Raw genomic sequence first — 16,408 nt, 5'->3', positions numbered from 1 at the left:
AGGTGAATTTTATGGTTTTGCTTTCTTTGTCCCTTTGTCTAATTCCCGCTCTTTTATCTGTATAAATAAGACTGTTTGGGTCTTGCATGGCCACTCACATTATCTGGGTGTTATTGGCGGAGCGCTGCGCTAATAAAACAGAGTGGTCTGACAAATAGTGAGTCCTGATTCTAACTTTGACATGAGAGAAGGTAAATTGAAGTACTGCATTACCATCTCTATGCTGTCCACTGTTTTGGACACCACTTTCGTTTTATAGTTTTGTATGTGAAGCAGGAAATACTGTACCTCACCTCTGCATTCTGCACTGGGCTCTCTCCACTGCTCTTGCCATGGTCACTAATGAGGTGCTCCCTGCCAAGACCAAGGATCATTGCTTTGTCCTTGCCCTCTCTGCTGACTTGGACATAACTGGTTCCCTCCCCTTCCCATTATGGGCCCAATCTAAAACCAATGCAAGTAAATTGAAACACTCCCATTGGCTTGTACTTATATAGACCACATCAGTGTGGTGCCTCACAGTTTTTAATGCGTTTATCCCCGCAACATCTCTGAAGTAGGGCATTGCTATTATATCCATTTTACAGATGGAAACCTGAGGCACAAAGAGGCTAAGTGATTTGCCCAAGGTCACACAGGAAGTCTCTAGCAGAGCAGGAAATTGAACCCAAGTTTCTCAAATCTTTGGCTGGTGCCCTAACCTGTGGACCATTGTACCTCTCTTATATAGATATATATCAAAATCTGTATGTAACAATGAGCACCACTAAGGCCTGATTCTCCTCACACTTAAAGATATATTTTTTCCATGGCCTTCGGTGGAGATACTCCCAGTTTAGCCTGCTGCAAGAGAGGAGGAAAATTGGGCTTCTCATGACCTTTTGCTGTTGTAGCCCCAGTCCTAGCATTGTTTATTGCCATCCATCACTCTGGCCTGGTCTACACTACGCTGTTAAACCGATTTTAACAGCGTTAAATCGATTTAACGCTGCACCCGTCCACACTACACTGCTCTTTATATCGATTTAAAGGGCTCTTAAATGCATTGGCTCTCCCAGTAATTAGTGAGAACTGCTCAGGGCAGGGACATGTTAAAGCAGCTGAAAGGTGCTGTGTACGTCTATGCCACTTCATTCATTTTTCTGCAGTGAAAATAATTTTTAAAGCTTTAAAAGCTAGTGATAGGGTTTAGGGCTACACCAAAGCCGTAGATGCCAAACCTCCTGAATTATGGCATATTTCCAGTCAATCTGGATTTTGAGAAAGGGATCCATCTCTATTAAATAGCCAAGGTGGGAATTTATCTTCTTGATAGGTTACAGTGCATACAGGAACTATCACGAGGGCGGGGAGGGGAATATACACACAGGTAGAATTAAAGCTGGAGTAATCCATTTGCCCATGGCTTGGTACATAAACAGTCTTCCCTATAGTGAGAATAAAAAGGTTAATATGAAACAGTACTACACAGAATGATATAGACAGGTACATGTTTTTATTTTATTTTTATCTGTTAAATATAAAGAGAACAAGAGAAGAAAACTGGAATGTAAGGTTGAAAGAGAATTTGGTTCTCTGATAACACTAAAAATAATTCCAGTTTCTCCTGACCCCACTGGAACTTCTTAATGTCTGTCTGGCATTTAGCACTAAAATATAAAGAAAATCTATTTAAAAATGTATGGACGGTTATTGCAAATAGCAAAATGAATGTCACAGCCCTGTTTCCTATGTAAATTTTTGGACCAATGAACATCCTTATGGAGGACTTTCGGAGCACCAGGTCTGTGGGTTAATGTTTTTGATCCTGAGATATTTCAAATAATGAAAGCCACAACACATATAGGTGAAATTCTTCCCCAGGTGAACAACTTTGTGCCTCTGTGCTATACATTTGTATCTTACTGAAATATAAATTAAATAGAAATCCCACCCACAAACATACCTTTTGATCTGTCTGGGATGTAAAAGATCATTTATATGGTACACCTCTACCTCGTTATAACGCCACCCAATATAACACGAATTCGGATATAACGCTGTAAAGCAGTGCTCGGAGGAGCGGGGCTGCGCACTCCGGCAAATCAAAGCAAGTTCGATAGAACACGGTTTCACCTATAACACACTAAGACTTTTTGGCTCCCAAGGACAGCATTATATCGAGGTAGAGGTGTATTAAAAATCATGTAATATTGGTAAACCATTATTGAAAACAACTCTGTTAAAACAAAATGATTTTAATTCCTATATATATATACACACACACACACACACCCAGGAGGCTCTTAATTATTCCAGTGTAAGCTATGTGATGTATTTAGAACTTGCGAGATAACTTAGGTCTTAAATAACATCAACATTTTTTGAGGGAGGCTAAGATGAGAACTGAATGGCACAGATACAACTCACATTTATCCACACGAGTGGAGCAAAATATTACATGTACATTTCACTTTTTCTTTTCAGGACTGAAACGCCATTAGATGACAGAGTAGGAAAATTAAGTGTCTGGAATGGGTATGGATAGAAGATTATGAATGTTAAACCACCACATAAATTGAAAGCTTCTGCCACCCACAAAATAACGCAGATGCAAATTTTGTGATGCCTTTTCATTGCCTCTTTTATTATTGATTCATGGATTTTTTTTTTTAATATTTGTTTGCTTAGGCCCAGATTTTTTTAAATATTTCAGAAAATTCTTCCATATTTAAGCACACAAGTAGCTAACCTAATTTTCAACAGTGCTGGGTACCGAGCAGCTTCAGCAGTGTTGGAAGTCAAGATGCTTAATTAGGAGCCTAAATGTGGTCTTGGAAGCCTAAAGTTAGGCTGCTAGTTTTGAAAATCTCATCCTTTTTCCTCTTATTCTTTGGGTCTATAATGCATTGGCTCTCCCAGTAATTAGTGAGAATTAGCAAGGTTGTATGTAAGTAGCTAATCGTATTTTAGGTCGGAATCCCTGGATTAATTCTTTCTGTGCTGCAAATTACTGAAGTATATCTTGCATACATATGTGAGAATTGCACAGACAGTGCATGTGTTGGAGGCACCAAAGTGTAGTGTTCAATCAAATCTAACGTTTCTCTTTCCTCCCTTTTTTATTTTTTTTGGTGTGTGTGTAGGCGAGAGGTGCAGATATCCCTGAGATTCCAGGGGAGCTGCCACTTCGGATGTGCAGCAGCACAGCGAGCATGAAAATGAAGAATGTGAAAAAGTAAGAGCAATGGGCTTATTTTGTGAGCTAATTCTGTAGCTCTTCTGTCATCTGTGCTCTAACTTCCATGATTCTAGCTGTGCTCAAGACTGTCATAGTGCAGTAGAGCCCCAGTGCATCCAGAAGCCAGGCCGTAAGTGCTTATCAGAGCAATGTGGACATGCTGCCTGTGAAAAGCAAAACTGCTGGTCGGCATGCTCTAAATATTAAAGCTTGGGATGGATAAAGCTTATAGAGGTGGAGGTTTTGTAAACCTTACACACTTGCTTTTGGGGAGAAGGGTTACAAAGCTACTTTGAATTTTGAATCTCACTCTTGCTGTCATTTAAACCATGGGGTTTTCCCCCCAAAGATGATTCATTAAAAAAAAAAAGTGCTCAAGGCAAGCCTGTGCAAAGTATAAGTGTAATACTTCCCCTGTACTCCTGACACAGAGGAAAAGCTAAACTGGGACAAGTGGATGACCTTTATTTTTTTCATTAGAATTTTTCTCTGTCTCTGCTCCGTTTTTCAGTTTCTTTTTTCCACTGTACCTGCCCAGTGCTGTTTTCACACTACTTTTTCCATTGAATTGTTTTTTTTCTCTCTGCCCTTGTTCTGTTCCCTTTCTATGCTCATTTGCCTTCCCTCAGCATAATTCAAACCAATGATCTGTGAATGGGGTCCAAATTAGGCAAAAATGACTCATCCCATCCTTATTTAAAGTGCTGGCAGATGGTCCAGAGCTACCAGCATTGGTCTGTGCATTCAGAGCTATCATGCTCTGATGCTGTTAGGGAAAATGGCTCTTTGTTCTATTTCTGAGCAGCTAGATGCTGTATCTCACTTCCCACTTATATTCCCGTGGGAAGAGTGAGCCAGATAAAGACAATCTCATTGGCTCACAACTAGAAGTATCTATAGGAGTCTGCAGCAGCTTCAGCAGAAGGAAGATCCTGTTGCAGAACCAGAGCATCTCCCTGTCAGCCATTGCTGTATTTGGGGATGCTTAGAGATGATTATGCCTCACCGCTGAATTTTAAAAAGCCAAAGGATAAATAGCATTTGTTCTGCACCCTCAGATCCATCAACCCGGAACTGATGGGCTGTGATGCCTTTCACAGGTAAAGTTTGACTTTCGTATGTCTCTTGTGTCAGGCTGTTTACAGATGAATTTCCCCAATGCAAGTACAGGTGGGACAGCTTGTCCCTGCATCCTTCCCTATAGACACTGGCCTTGGTGGTGATGGAATGCATGCGTTTCCCTAAAAAGACAATGATTAATGTCACTTCGCAGTTTAGTTTACCTCCCTCACCAAATCCCTTTCCTCACTGCTTTAGTGCATCAAAATAAGCAGCACTGTATGTTCTCTTAGCTTCAGGATGATGGATGGTCTTGGTCAGGCACTTAAATGTAGATGGTCTAGCTACATTTCATCATGACACGCGATTCTGACAGTTGTTTCAGTGATGTGCATCTTATGGGTTGCTCTTGATGTACTTCAGGTTATCCTTTACCAAGGGCCACTTTCCGAAGATGGCAGAGTGTGCACATTTCCATTATGAGAATGTGGACTTTGGCAACATACAGGTAGGTTTCAGATTTCTTTTACGTACAAAATTGGGTTGTGTTTGTCTGACTAGCTAACTAAGCTGAGCAAAGCACTGACCTCCAGATAGGTTTGCTTTCTTTGTTAGAGTGTCTGATAAAAAGAAGTTGGAGCAGAAAGGGTCCCTTTTTGGGAGCTGGTTTGATAAACAGGGCCAGTTTATGCCCTCAGTTACGTTTGTGCACACCCTTGAAGTAAACGATAGTATATATTGCACCTGGGTGAGTTGATGGCAGTGTCTGTAAAGACGGCAATTGGCACAGAACTTGAATGTTTACAGACAACTGATTTAATAATGAGGGTGTTTTTGTCTGTGTGTGTGTGTGTACATATGTATGTATGAGAATAAGCATGTGTGTGCATATTAATATAGCCCTAGTATATGTTGTTAGAATGGATTTGAGTTCAGGTTTCCCTATTCTGTTCACATGGCCCTAGGCCCGGGTCTTATATTCCAGCAGCTCTGCCCTCTTTAAGGCAGAATACAACAAGGGGTTGCCAGTCAGGTTGAGTTCCAGTCCGTTTGCGATGCCAGTTTACCTTCCTGTGTGAATCTGTAGTTCCCTCCAGGCAGAACCTCCCTTTATTGAATTGTACCTGAGATTTGTCCTGGACCAAGAAGCACTATCAGAGGCTCATAAATGGTACAAGCCTCGTTCCCTGCCTTCAGAGACAGAAAGCATCATTAATGCCTTGAGCATGTACCAGCCAGAGAAGCAGCCTTATAGCTGGCGGGAGGGTTAAATCCCCAGACCACATCCCTTTGACATCTAAACCATTTTCTTTCATTTAAAGTAATTGAACAGCTTACCTTGAGAGTTAAGATTCTGCTTATGTGCATCTTCTGAGCCACCGCTGTGGAATGTTCTGACTGCTAAGGAGTGTGACAGCAGTCGAGTCCCATGTGGGAGTTGATTTTTCAAAGGCAGCTGCTGTCAGGTCACAGGGTTGTCCCATTATCATTGTTTGAAGGGACAAGGTGAAAGGTCTTGCAGGAGATGACTTCAATAAGTCTTCAACGTTCAGGATTTATTATTGTTGTTAGCACCGTGAGGCCCCAGCTGAGTTCAGAGCCCCATTGTGCTAGACACTGCATACGCACACTTTAGAGCAGGGGTCCCCAACGCGGTGCCTGCGGGCGCCATGGTGCCCAGGGGGGCATCTTAATGCACCCGCGTCCTGCCCCCTGGGAGAGCACCTGCCGAAATGCCGCAGCTGCATTTCGCTGGGGACGTCTCTCGATGACAAAGCTTGCTTGCGACAAGTGATATCATCGAGAGGTGTCGCCCCCGAATTTCTGCGGGGATGTCTCTTGCTGATGCCGCTTACTGTCGACAAGTGTCGTCATCGAGAGGCATCGCCACTGAAATGCCACTGAAATTCGACAGCATTTCGACGGGTGCTCCTCGGCTGCAGTTGTCCTTCTGCTGGCGCCTGCCAGCCTAAAAGGTTGGGAACCACTGCATTAGAGCTAGCAGAAAAAACAGGCAAAAAGAGTATGAGAAGAAACAGGCAGAAAGTGAAATGACTTGCCCATAGTTAAATGGGGACAGTGATGAATCAAGGATAGAACCCATAACTTCTGAATTCCATACCAGTGCCCTGTCCCCTCAATCATACCCACTCTCCATGCTATATGACATTCTCATTGGTCAGTGGGAAATGTGCCAACAGGAGCAGGATCCAGTCCTTGTACTGCATTGTATTTCTGGAAAAGTGTGGCTATCTCTGCATTCCTACCCATGTCTCCTTTTATTTTTTCAGAAGTAACACTATTAATCTTTTAATCGTTAAAAAAAAAAGGTTTTATAATGGAGTAGGTGCTAAGTACATCTCTCTCTATCTAGATTTATATTTTACTGCATTGTGCATTCCTCTGAGAATTTTCTTTTCTCTTTTGTCATTCAAAGATAATGAGTACCCAGTCTTCACAATGCATAATACATGTACTTGAGTGAAATTGCATGCTATTGCATATTATTTTTGCTTAAAATATTTTGAAGACAAATGATGGAATTGCATTTGTGGTTTAAGTATATATTGACTTTTCCTAATGCTGCAGGCACAGTTACAGGACCGATGACAGGGAGATACTATCACAGTATGAAGTGAGAGAGATGTGTTCAGTACAAATTTTCTTCATGTTCTTCTTCCAATGAACCCGAATCCTGATCTGGGATAAAATTTTCAAAAACGAATTTAGGGCTTGTCTACATGTGGAATTTAGAAATGTTAATCTGAATTCCCTTATGGTGTGAATTTAAAGTGGATTAGATAAACGGAATTAAATACCTGTGTGGATGCTTTGATTTAGAATTAAAGTGGCCTTAATTTTGTTTATTTTAATTCACTTTGGAAGTGAATTGAGCTAAACTGATTTGAGGTCACTTTAATTATGAATCAAAATGTCCACAAAGAGGCTAAATGCAGTTTAATTAATCCTCTTTAAATTCATACCTTTAGTTGATTTGGATTAACTTTTCTGAGTATCCCCGTGTAGACCGTAGGCTCCTAAGTGCCTACGTAATTTTGAAAATGGGATTTTGGATCACATAACGTAGGTACTTGTGAAAATTTCCCCCCATGGTTCTTATTTAGAAAACAGTTAAGCACATGCTTAACTTAACAATGGGACTACTCATATGCTTAATGTTAAGCACATGGTTCAATGCTTTGCTGAATCGGGGTACTAATTACCTGCCCTATTCCTCGTTTCTGTCAAACAGTGACTACTAGTGGAGTCAAGCCGTACAGTGATTTTGTAATGTGAGCAAAAACACATTCAGGCACAGGTTGAGATTCATTGCTCTTGTGAACTAAACCACATTTGAGCCCGAGTCTCTAGCTATGAAAGATTAGGGGCATTATGATGCTTCCTTGGTAGCAGAAGACTGAATATTAAAAGGCCAAAGAAGAAAAACAAATTAAAACCATTAGTGCAGCATGAATATAGTTCCCTGCTGTAGAGAATCGTGTTGGATAGACCTCACACATCTTAAGTGGTGCATTTGTGCTAATAAATTGAAGGAAACTAGACAATAGAAGTAGGCTGGAATGACATACTTTTAAATGATAGTTTGACACCTAATAGCAAATTACTAACTTTAATCTGAAGGGTTAGTGGGTGTAATTTCCTTTGAAGAACTATTCACGCTTAAAAATTTGCATAGTAGACAGGCAGTATTTTATGGCGACATTAGTAATTGTATAAAGGTGTCTAATAACAGTTTGGCCAGCTTTCAAATTGATTTTTAATGTTTATGTCGTCTGTGATAGGGGTTTGGTGGAGCAATGGGACTTGACAGCTTGGAGACTCATTTCTAGAGAGGCGATCCTCTATCAATCTCATGGGATGGGTGAAAATGGATTTGCTCTCTTCTTACCATAGTGCTGGATTAACAAAACCACGCTCATTTCAGTATGATTTTCCTGTTAAGAGAGACGCAGGAGTGAGATATGTCTGGGCTGTTGCATGTCAGTGATGAGGTGCTTTGGCAGAGCTGTATTTGGCAATAGTGCTAAACATTGATTGCCTGGGTGGTGCTGGTCAGCATTCATGTGGCACTGGATATATCCACTGGATTTTAGAGATTTAGATGTTCAGTCCCCAATGAAATTAATGGGTGTTGGATGCCACAGTACCTAAGGAAATTCTCTAAATCATAGCTGGAAAAGGGTTTTAAAAAACTTTTCTTGCTACTTTCCATAGAACACAAGCCAAGTGAAATTTATTATGCAAATGATGATGAATTCTTCTGAGGATTGAGTCACCAGAGGGCAGTAGAGCTGACCATTCATGTAGTCGCTAAATCCAAACAAGGTGATACAGTTTATTGTTTCTGAAGAACAAGCTGCATTAGTTTATTTGGGGTGTTATAAATAATAAATGGGTTTATGGATTGCGTATGTCCAGCCAGTGCCCTAGCTCAGAGAGGTCTATGACACCAAGACCCACAGTTACAGGGGAATCTTGTTGCTGGATGAGTTGCTTACCATAGTACTCATAGGCCAGGTCTCATTGTGCTGACACTGTACAAACACACCAGCTCTGTTCTGTCATTGTAGGAGGTGGCCTGATAGCTTTTACACATGGTGTATTTATGCATGTTCCTCTGTGGCTGGATTAGCATGTTGTGTCCCAAAGGCTGTGTCGATTAATGGACTGAGCACAGCCCTGGATCCAAGAAACTTCTGAGTTCTAATCCTGATTCGACTACTTGCTACTCTGGCCTCAAGAACGTTAATTTAATCGCTCTGTGCCTCAGTTTCCCCATTTATAAATAGGGATAACACTTCCGTACCTCACGTGGATGTACTGAAGCTTACTTTGTTCATGTTTTCAAAGCTGCGTACAAAGCTTAAGTACTATATGAATGTTCACTATTGTCATCCAACCTATCCACTGAAGAACAGGAGGTTCCATTAGTCAGCAGTAAATGAATAAAGAGCCTCTGAAGCATTGCCTTGCTTGCTAACATTTATATTTTCTTCCACATTGAAGCCATGCAGTAAATGCATATTCAGTCTTGATTTGAGACACTGAAATGAATGGTGGAAAAATCCTTTCACAAAGACTAGTGCTATCATTAAAAAAAACAACCCCACAAATCTTTCTGCAAGATTTCCGTAAGGCAAAATGTTAGCTCACCAGGCAACTAATGGAATTTATTGGCACATCCATTTGGGATCAAAACTTTAGTAATGGGATGCGCTTTGTTGATCTCAACATTGCAAAGAATTTACTGGTATATTGAGGAAATAAATTATATTTAGTATTTCATTTATCCTTCAGGTCTGCATCATTGAATTTTTAATTATTTGCTGAAAGGTCAGGCTCTGCATGATAATTTTTTTTAAAATCTAACAATGGGTAAGCTTTCACAAGTCTGACTGGTTTTGGTAGGGGGAGGAAGGAAGATATATGTAATGCAGCCCTGTCTGCAGAACATATCTTCTATACCAAACATTATTATATGGCAGTCGGAATGTACTGGCTCAGTGTCATTAGACTGGTTCTTAATCTTCCCCCTCCCCTGCTTAGCTGCTCTTCCCTTTCCACCCTTCTGGGTCCCTGTCTGTTATTTGTGATGTGGTCCCTTGCATATGTCTGCAGCCCCTCAAAATTCAATTGATGGCACATGGTGAAAAGACTGAAAGGCCCCCAACCCACATTGTTTATAGTATTAGGCAGTAGTGGAAAGCACTGAGCTAGGAGTCAGAAGACCTGGGTATTATTCCTACTCCTTCCACTGACTGGCTGTGTGACCTTGGGCAAATCATTTAGAAATCATTGAGTGTGTACTAAAAAACACTTTAGTACACACTCCATTTTAAAGGTACATGAGTAGTAGAACATTTAGGGGGTGGCCATTTTCAAGACTTAACCAAAATTATCCTGTCACTTATCCTGTTCACAACCACTCCACATCCCCACATCACTTTATCTAAAACTGTACCAACTCCACTTTTCCAAAAGAGCACCTGAAGTTCATTTCTAAAAGTGACTTAGGACTCATTGACCCCAAGTAAAACCTAAAGCTTGACTACACACAAAACCATGCAGTTTTAAACAATTAATAGCATAGTGAGACACAGGCCATGTCTACATCTAAAATTTTGCAGCGCTGGTTGTTACAGCTGTATTAGTACAGCTGTATAGGGCCAGCGCTGCAGAGTGTCCACACTTACAGCAACCAGCGCTGCAAGTGGTGTTAGATGTGGCCACACTGCAGCGCTGTTGGGCGGCTTCAAGGGGGGTTCGGGGAACGCGAGAGCAAACCGGGAAAGGAGACCAGCTTCGCTGCGGTTTGCTCTCGCGTTCCCCGAACCCCCCTGCAAACCGCAGGGAAGGAGACCTGCTTGCTCGGGGGTTCGGGGAACAAGAGAGCAAACCGGGAAAGGAGACCAGCTTCGCCGCGGTTTGCTCTCGCGTTCCCCGAACCACCCTGCAAACCGCAGGGAAGGAGACCTGCTTGCTCGGGGGTTCGGGGAACGAGAGAGCAAACCGGGAAAGGAGACCAGCTTCGCCGCGGTTTGCTCTCGCGTTCCCGGAACCACCCAGCAAATCTCAGGGAAGGAGACCTGCTTGCTCGGGGTTCGGGGAACGCGAGAGCAAGCCGGGGAAGGAGACCAGCTTGATTACCAGAGGCTTCCTAAGGTATGCTGGGATACCTGCTTATTCCACGGAGGTCAAGAAAAGCGCTGGTAAGTGTCTATACTTGATTACCAGCGCTGGATCACCAGCGCTGGATCCTCTACACCCGAGACAAAACGGGAGTACGGCCAGCGCTGCAAACAGGGAGTTGCAGCGCTGGTGGTGCCCTGCAGATGTGTACACCTCCTAAGTTGCAGCGCTGTAACTCCCTCACCAGCGCTGCAACTTTCTGATGTAGACAAGCCCACAGTCCTCCTAGGGCGGATGCAGTAATACTAGAATAAAGGTAAGTATATCAATATAGTATATTCTCATAAGGCAGAGAAAGGGAGAGATAATGGGCTCTGGAGATAGCTTTAATTCTTGTTAGAAATAAAATTCAATTTTATTCTTGATTTTTCATGCTCTTTGGTTGAGTGTGCATTAGAACTGCAATATGAACAGCTGAGCAGCATAATGGTTAGTCAGTCAATTTTTTTTGCTCTTTCCAGAGTCTAGTGGGATAGAATAAAGGGTTATGATCATTCTCTTTCCCGTCAGGCGCCTTTTTATTTGACAGATTACCCCTTCAGACCATATGTTTAGTGTGAATATTTATATACCAGCACAATGACTGACTGACTAAAACCCCAAAAGGGATTGCTGCGCATTGAAGGTCCACTCTCTCCCATCCATCAGCCCCTGGCATTGCAAGTGGTATAAGAGTATTATAAGTGTATGATCAGTGGTAGAGGAAGTACTTGAACTCAGAATCACTTCCTCCAGTCTAGGCAGCAGCTGCTAGGAATTTCTATTACAAGTTGAGCAGTTTTGCAGCAGAATGCCTTCAGCAAGCTGAGACTTTGAAGCCAAGAAGACATGCCACGTTTCTGCTGTGGTCTTTTCCTGGTGTGTCTTAGGAAGCAGACCCTTGTAGAGATCAGCTTGGTTCTCTTTGTGCCTTTCGTGAGCAAAGCCTGTTGTTAAGGAGTTTTCTTTGTTTTTGTTTTTAAATAATGTTCAAGGGGGAAAAAAACCCAAAACTTCTAACTATATATTTGTTATCTAAGGGGGAAAAAAAAATCTCCAAAGAACGTGTGAAAGATTCAAAAGGAAGTACAAATGTTAGGCTTGAAATTCACTGTTAATCTTACAAGCACAAAACAGCCTTTCTCTTCCTTCCCTTCCGTAAAAAGAAAAGGGATTTGCACAGTAGAAATCACACAAACAGCCATAATTCTGCCCTATATCATTACCCACAGGAGACAGTAAGCCCAGGAATTTGCTTTAGGTTTTTAAAAAAATGTTTGAGAGGCTGAGCACCAAGAATCCTTGTCGAGTTTGCAAGCTGTGCATGGATGAGCCCTGCTATTTGCCAGTCTGCAAAAGGGATTTCCTCTCCCCAGACTAGATACCACCATCCCCCTTCACCTTGCCTCTCATCATCTCTGTGATGCTCTATTCTGTTTCTTCCAGACCAAAGTCTCCTGTCCCTTCCATATGCTTGCTTCCCTATTGTTCTTCCCTTCTCAGTGGAGGCCATTGGAGACTTTGCAAGGTCCTCTTTGACAGCTTAGGAAATGAAGAACAGCAGAGCTCACAGTGAATATGGAAGTGCTTCTAATAACTAAATAATTCTGCTAGTGATTCTCCCATAATTGGCACCAGCTCTTGCCAATGTAAACAGATTATTTTTTTTTTAAGTGGATTTCTAGGCCAAGCTTCTGATGCCAAAAAAGTTAGGAAAGTATTCAAGTAGTAATTTCACCTCAAGTTTTGGATCCTTTTATTTCCCACATGACTTATGCAATTTGCCACAAACACTTCAGAAAAAGTCTACACTGGAGTAAGATCACACCTGTGAAATTTCAGTCAGATTGGTTTTCTTCCAGCAAATTGGGGAAAAATCAAACACATTTATTTATGAAGGAAGGATAATTTAAATCGTAACTCTGCAATGGTTGATGTTTCTCCATAATGCAATAAGATTGTTGCTAGTATCTGTACTTACTCTTCTGGGGAGCAAGGCAAATTGACATGTTAGGACCTTTTGTCCCTCTCTAGTGGTTTGTCCCCATAAGAGGTTCACAGAATCTCTAGCTTCTGGAAGAGTTAGTCCTGTAGGTCAAGCCACAGTGGCTAATCCTTTTACCTCCAAAGCCAGGTTCAAATCCTGCTGAAGGCCCAAGTGGAGTCAGATAGGTTAACATTTTTTATGTAGCCTTTTACAATTTTATATCTTTCCATCTGTAGGAGACAATCAAGTCCCTTCTGTTGTTGTGCATATGTAAATCCTATTGCTAGAAATAGGATTAAATGGAATATGTGGGTCAGATTCTCCAGTGTGGTGGAGCTGATCTCACGGTGTTGCACTGGAATAATTCAGAGCAGAATGTAGCCATCGTTAAAGAAGTACAGGGTGTTTCTACTCTGCAGTTGAAGATCTAGTACTGAAGTGTATATGAATGACCAATTTCATTCTGTTCTGGGTTTCTTTTGAAACCTGAGTGTGTGTCCAGCTGCTCAGTCTTCTCTTTAAATGTACTGTATACAGCACCTCCTACCAGACTGACAGGTCCTAGATCCAAAGTGCTGTAAAACGTGTTTATCTTTCTCTTTATAAAAGAGGGATTCAGTTTTCTACCAATACTAAATCTAATGTTGTATGTGGTTACTGAATTCTATCTCATAGGAGAGGTTCACTCTGTTACCTTCACTTGTGATTAAATGCCTATGTCTGATCCCAAATATCCCCTTCAGTTTAGCCCAAGTTGTCTTTAAGTTTAAACAGAATCATGATGCAGTGTAACCCATGAAAATTTATCACAAGTGAACAAGGAAACTTTAACTGTTGAGTCATATGACCATTATTCTTCCATCTCTTGCCATGAATAGGATAAGATCATTGGCTAAATACTAGACATCATGAGCCCAAGTTGCAAGGCTTTTGATGTGCATCTGAATGTTCTCAGAGGATCAGGAGGTGATTTCAAACAGAATTTTGGTCCACCTCTAATAAATATCTATATTTCCTGATCACCATGTTCCTGTTCCACTTGGTTTGGATACTTGCAGTTGTTGGTGGCTGAGTTTAACAAATATTTAGAAACAGACATTTCTTGGAAAAATACTGCCAGACTTTTTTTTAATAAGATGTTTTATGGGCATATTTGAGACAACAAATCTTTCTTCCAAGCATTTGTAGTAGGACTGTCGATTAATCACAGTTAACTCACGCCATTAACTCAAAAAATTAATCATGATTAAAAATATTAATTGCATTAAATCACAGTTTAATTGCTCTGTTAAATAATATACCAATTGAAATTTATAAAATATTTTGGATGTTTTTCTACATGGTTATCATAGATTATATTCTGTGTTGTAACCAAAATCAAAGTGTATATTTTTTATTATAAATATTTTCACTGTAAAAATGATAAACAAACTTGTATTTTTAGTTCACCTCATATAAGTACTGTAGTGCCGTCTCTGTCCTGAAAATGCAGCTTAAAAATGTAGATTTTTTTTGTTACATAACTTCACTCAAAAACAAAACAGTATAAAACTTCAGAGCCTACAAGTCTACTCAGTCCTACTTCTTTTTCAGCCAATCGCGAAGAGAAAAACAAGTTTGTTGGAGATAATGCTGCACTCTTTTATTTACAATGTAACCTGAAAGTGAGAACAGGCATTTGATCAGCACTTTTGTAGCCGGCATTACAAGGTATTTACCTGCAAGTTATGCTAAACAGAAGTCTTAAAAGAGCAACACTCTGATGTGGAAACTGCTTTGGATTGTTGTGGAGTAGAACCCATCATCTGCATGGACTCATGTCCCCTGGAATGGTGGTTGAATCATGAAGGAACGTATGAATGTTTAGTGCACCTGACACGTAAATACCGTGCAATATGGGTACAACAGTTCCATGTGAATATCTTTTCTCACTTTCAGGTGACATTGTAAACAAGAAGTGGGCAGCATTATCTCCCGCAAGCGTAAACAAACTTGTTTGTCTGAGCGATTGGCTGAAGAAAGACTGAGTTGACTTGTAGTCTCTACAATTTTACATTGTTTTATTTTTGAATGCAGTTTTTTTGGTACATAATTCTACGTTTGTAAGTTCAACTTTCATGATAAAGCAATTGCACTACCATACTTGTATTAGGTGAATTGAAAAAGATTTTTTTTTCCTTTTTTCTCAGTGGAAATACTTGTAATCAAAAATAAATATAAGGTATTCTGTTTTGTAACTGAAATCAATATATCTGAAAATGTAGAAAACATCCATAAATATTTAAATAAACAGTATTCTGTTAATGTTTAACAATGCGATTAATTGCAATAATCTTTTTTTAATCACTTGACAGCCATAATTTGTATCAGGATCAGAGGAGAATCGAACCCATGCTGTTTTCCTAAAGCTGGGACACTTTGGTGAATCCTGTACCTTTCATTAGTTGACTTAATTTGAATCTGCTGTACATGAGCATGCTCCTGCTTTCATTGATAACCTAGAAAATACTATGCATGCAAAGATCTGGGTGAAATTTTTCAAACTTGGGTGCCTAAAATTTAGGATTTAAATCCATGTATTGAGCCCCTGATGCTTCAGATGTGCGGAACATGCACAACTCAGATTGATGTCCGTGAAATCTGAGTGCTTAGCATCTCTTTGCAAATTAGGTCAGTTTTATTTAGGTGCCTAACTTTTGGCAGCCAAGGTTGAAAATTTTGGCCTGCAACATGTGTACAATTTCTTTTGTTTTACCACCAAAGGTATATGAAACTAACTTGAGCAGTTCTTGCTTTTCTTCAGCGTGCAGTGGCTATTCAATGACATGAGTAAATCTTAAGAACTGCTAATGCTGGAACAAGCCCAATGATTAACTTTGGCAATGACCTACAATATTTGCCTTCATCATAAATCATCGTTAGTGGCATGTCACCGAAATATAGATATAAAAAGTTCTGATTAGCGACTGGAGCATAGAAGTGTTGGAAAATTGTTCTTCGTTAAAGGTTAATGACCTGGAAAAACAGAAAAATGTATAATTAAAATATATTTAAAAAATATTTATAAAGAACCCACATACTCCAGAGAAGTAATCATTATTTCATAATGTTACATAGTTTGAAAGGCAATTAAACTTTTGCATATTTATAAACAATAAGTCACTCTTTTAAGAAGAACATTAAAAATACATTGACTGATGCTTTAGGCTGTTTTAAAAATATGCCAAGCTGATATGTTTTTAATATCTAACAAACTTTCTATAGATGTGATCCCTGGCTTTTATAGTAGCAGGTAATATTTTCATTCTCCAGTGGAGACTTGACATGCTGGTGGATGTATTAGCTGTTAACTCAAAAATCATTTGGAACATTTGCATTGCGTGTTTACTTTACCTGCTTGCATGAAAGACAGTTTATTTAGTTTTGCTTATGTGCCAGAAATTCTGGTTTTA

General features: G+C 40.3%; 1 protein-coding gene across 7 annotated transcripts in view; it reads left to right on the top strand.

Moving 5' to 3' along the window:
- ARHGAP32 (Rho GTPase activating protein 32) overlaps positions 1-16,408 on the top strand; it is a 409,701-nt gene that overhangs the window by 199,431 nt on the left and 193,862 nt on the right. For 5 of the 7 annotated variants that reach the window (XM_030538283.1, XM_030538281.1, XM_030538280.1 and 2 more), the window contains exons 3-5: positions 3,126-3,217; positions 4,279-4,320; positions 4,703-4,787. In XM_030538283.1, the coding sequence (XP_030394143.1) occupies positions 3,126-3,217; positions 4,279-4,320; positions 4,703-4,787 (219 nt within the window). The remainder of the gene's footprint in view (positions 1-3,125; positions 3,218-4,278; positions 4,321-4,702; positions 4,788-16,408) is intronic. The other 2 variants (XM_030538282.1, XM_030538279.1) reach the window with 1 other exon arrangement.

This window comes from Gopherus evgoodei, chromosome 19, assembly GCF_007399415.2.
Source record: "Gopherus evgoodei ecotype Sinaloan lineage chromosome 19, rGopEvg1_v1.p, whole genome shotgun sequence".
Lineage (NCBI taxonomy): Eukaryota > Metazoa > Chordata > Testudines > Testudinidae > Gopherus > Gopherus evgoodei.
The sequence above is the reverse complement of the archived record's forward strand: the minus strand, read 5'-3'. Positions and strand labels throughout refer to the sequence as shown.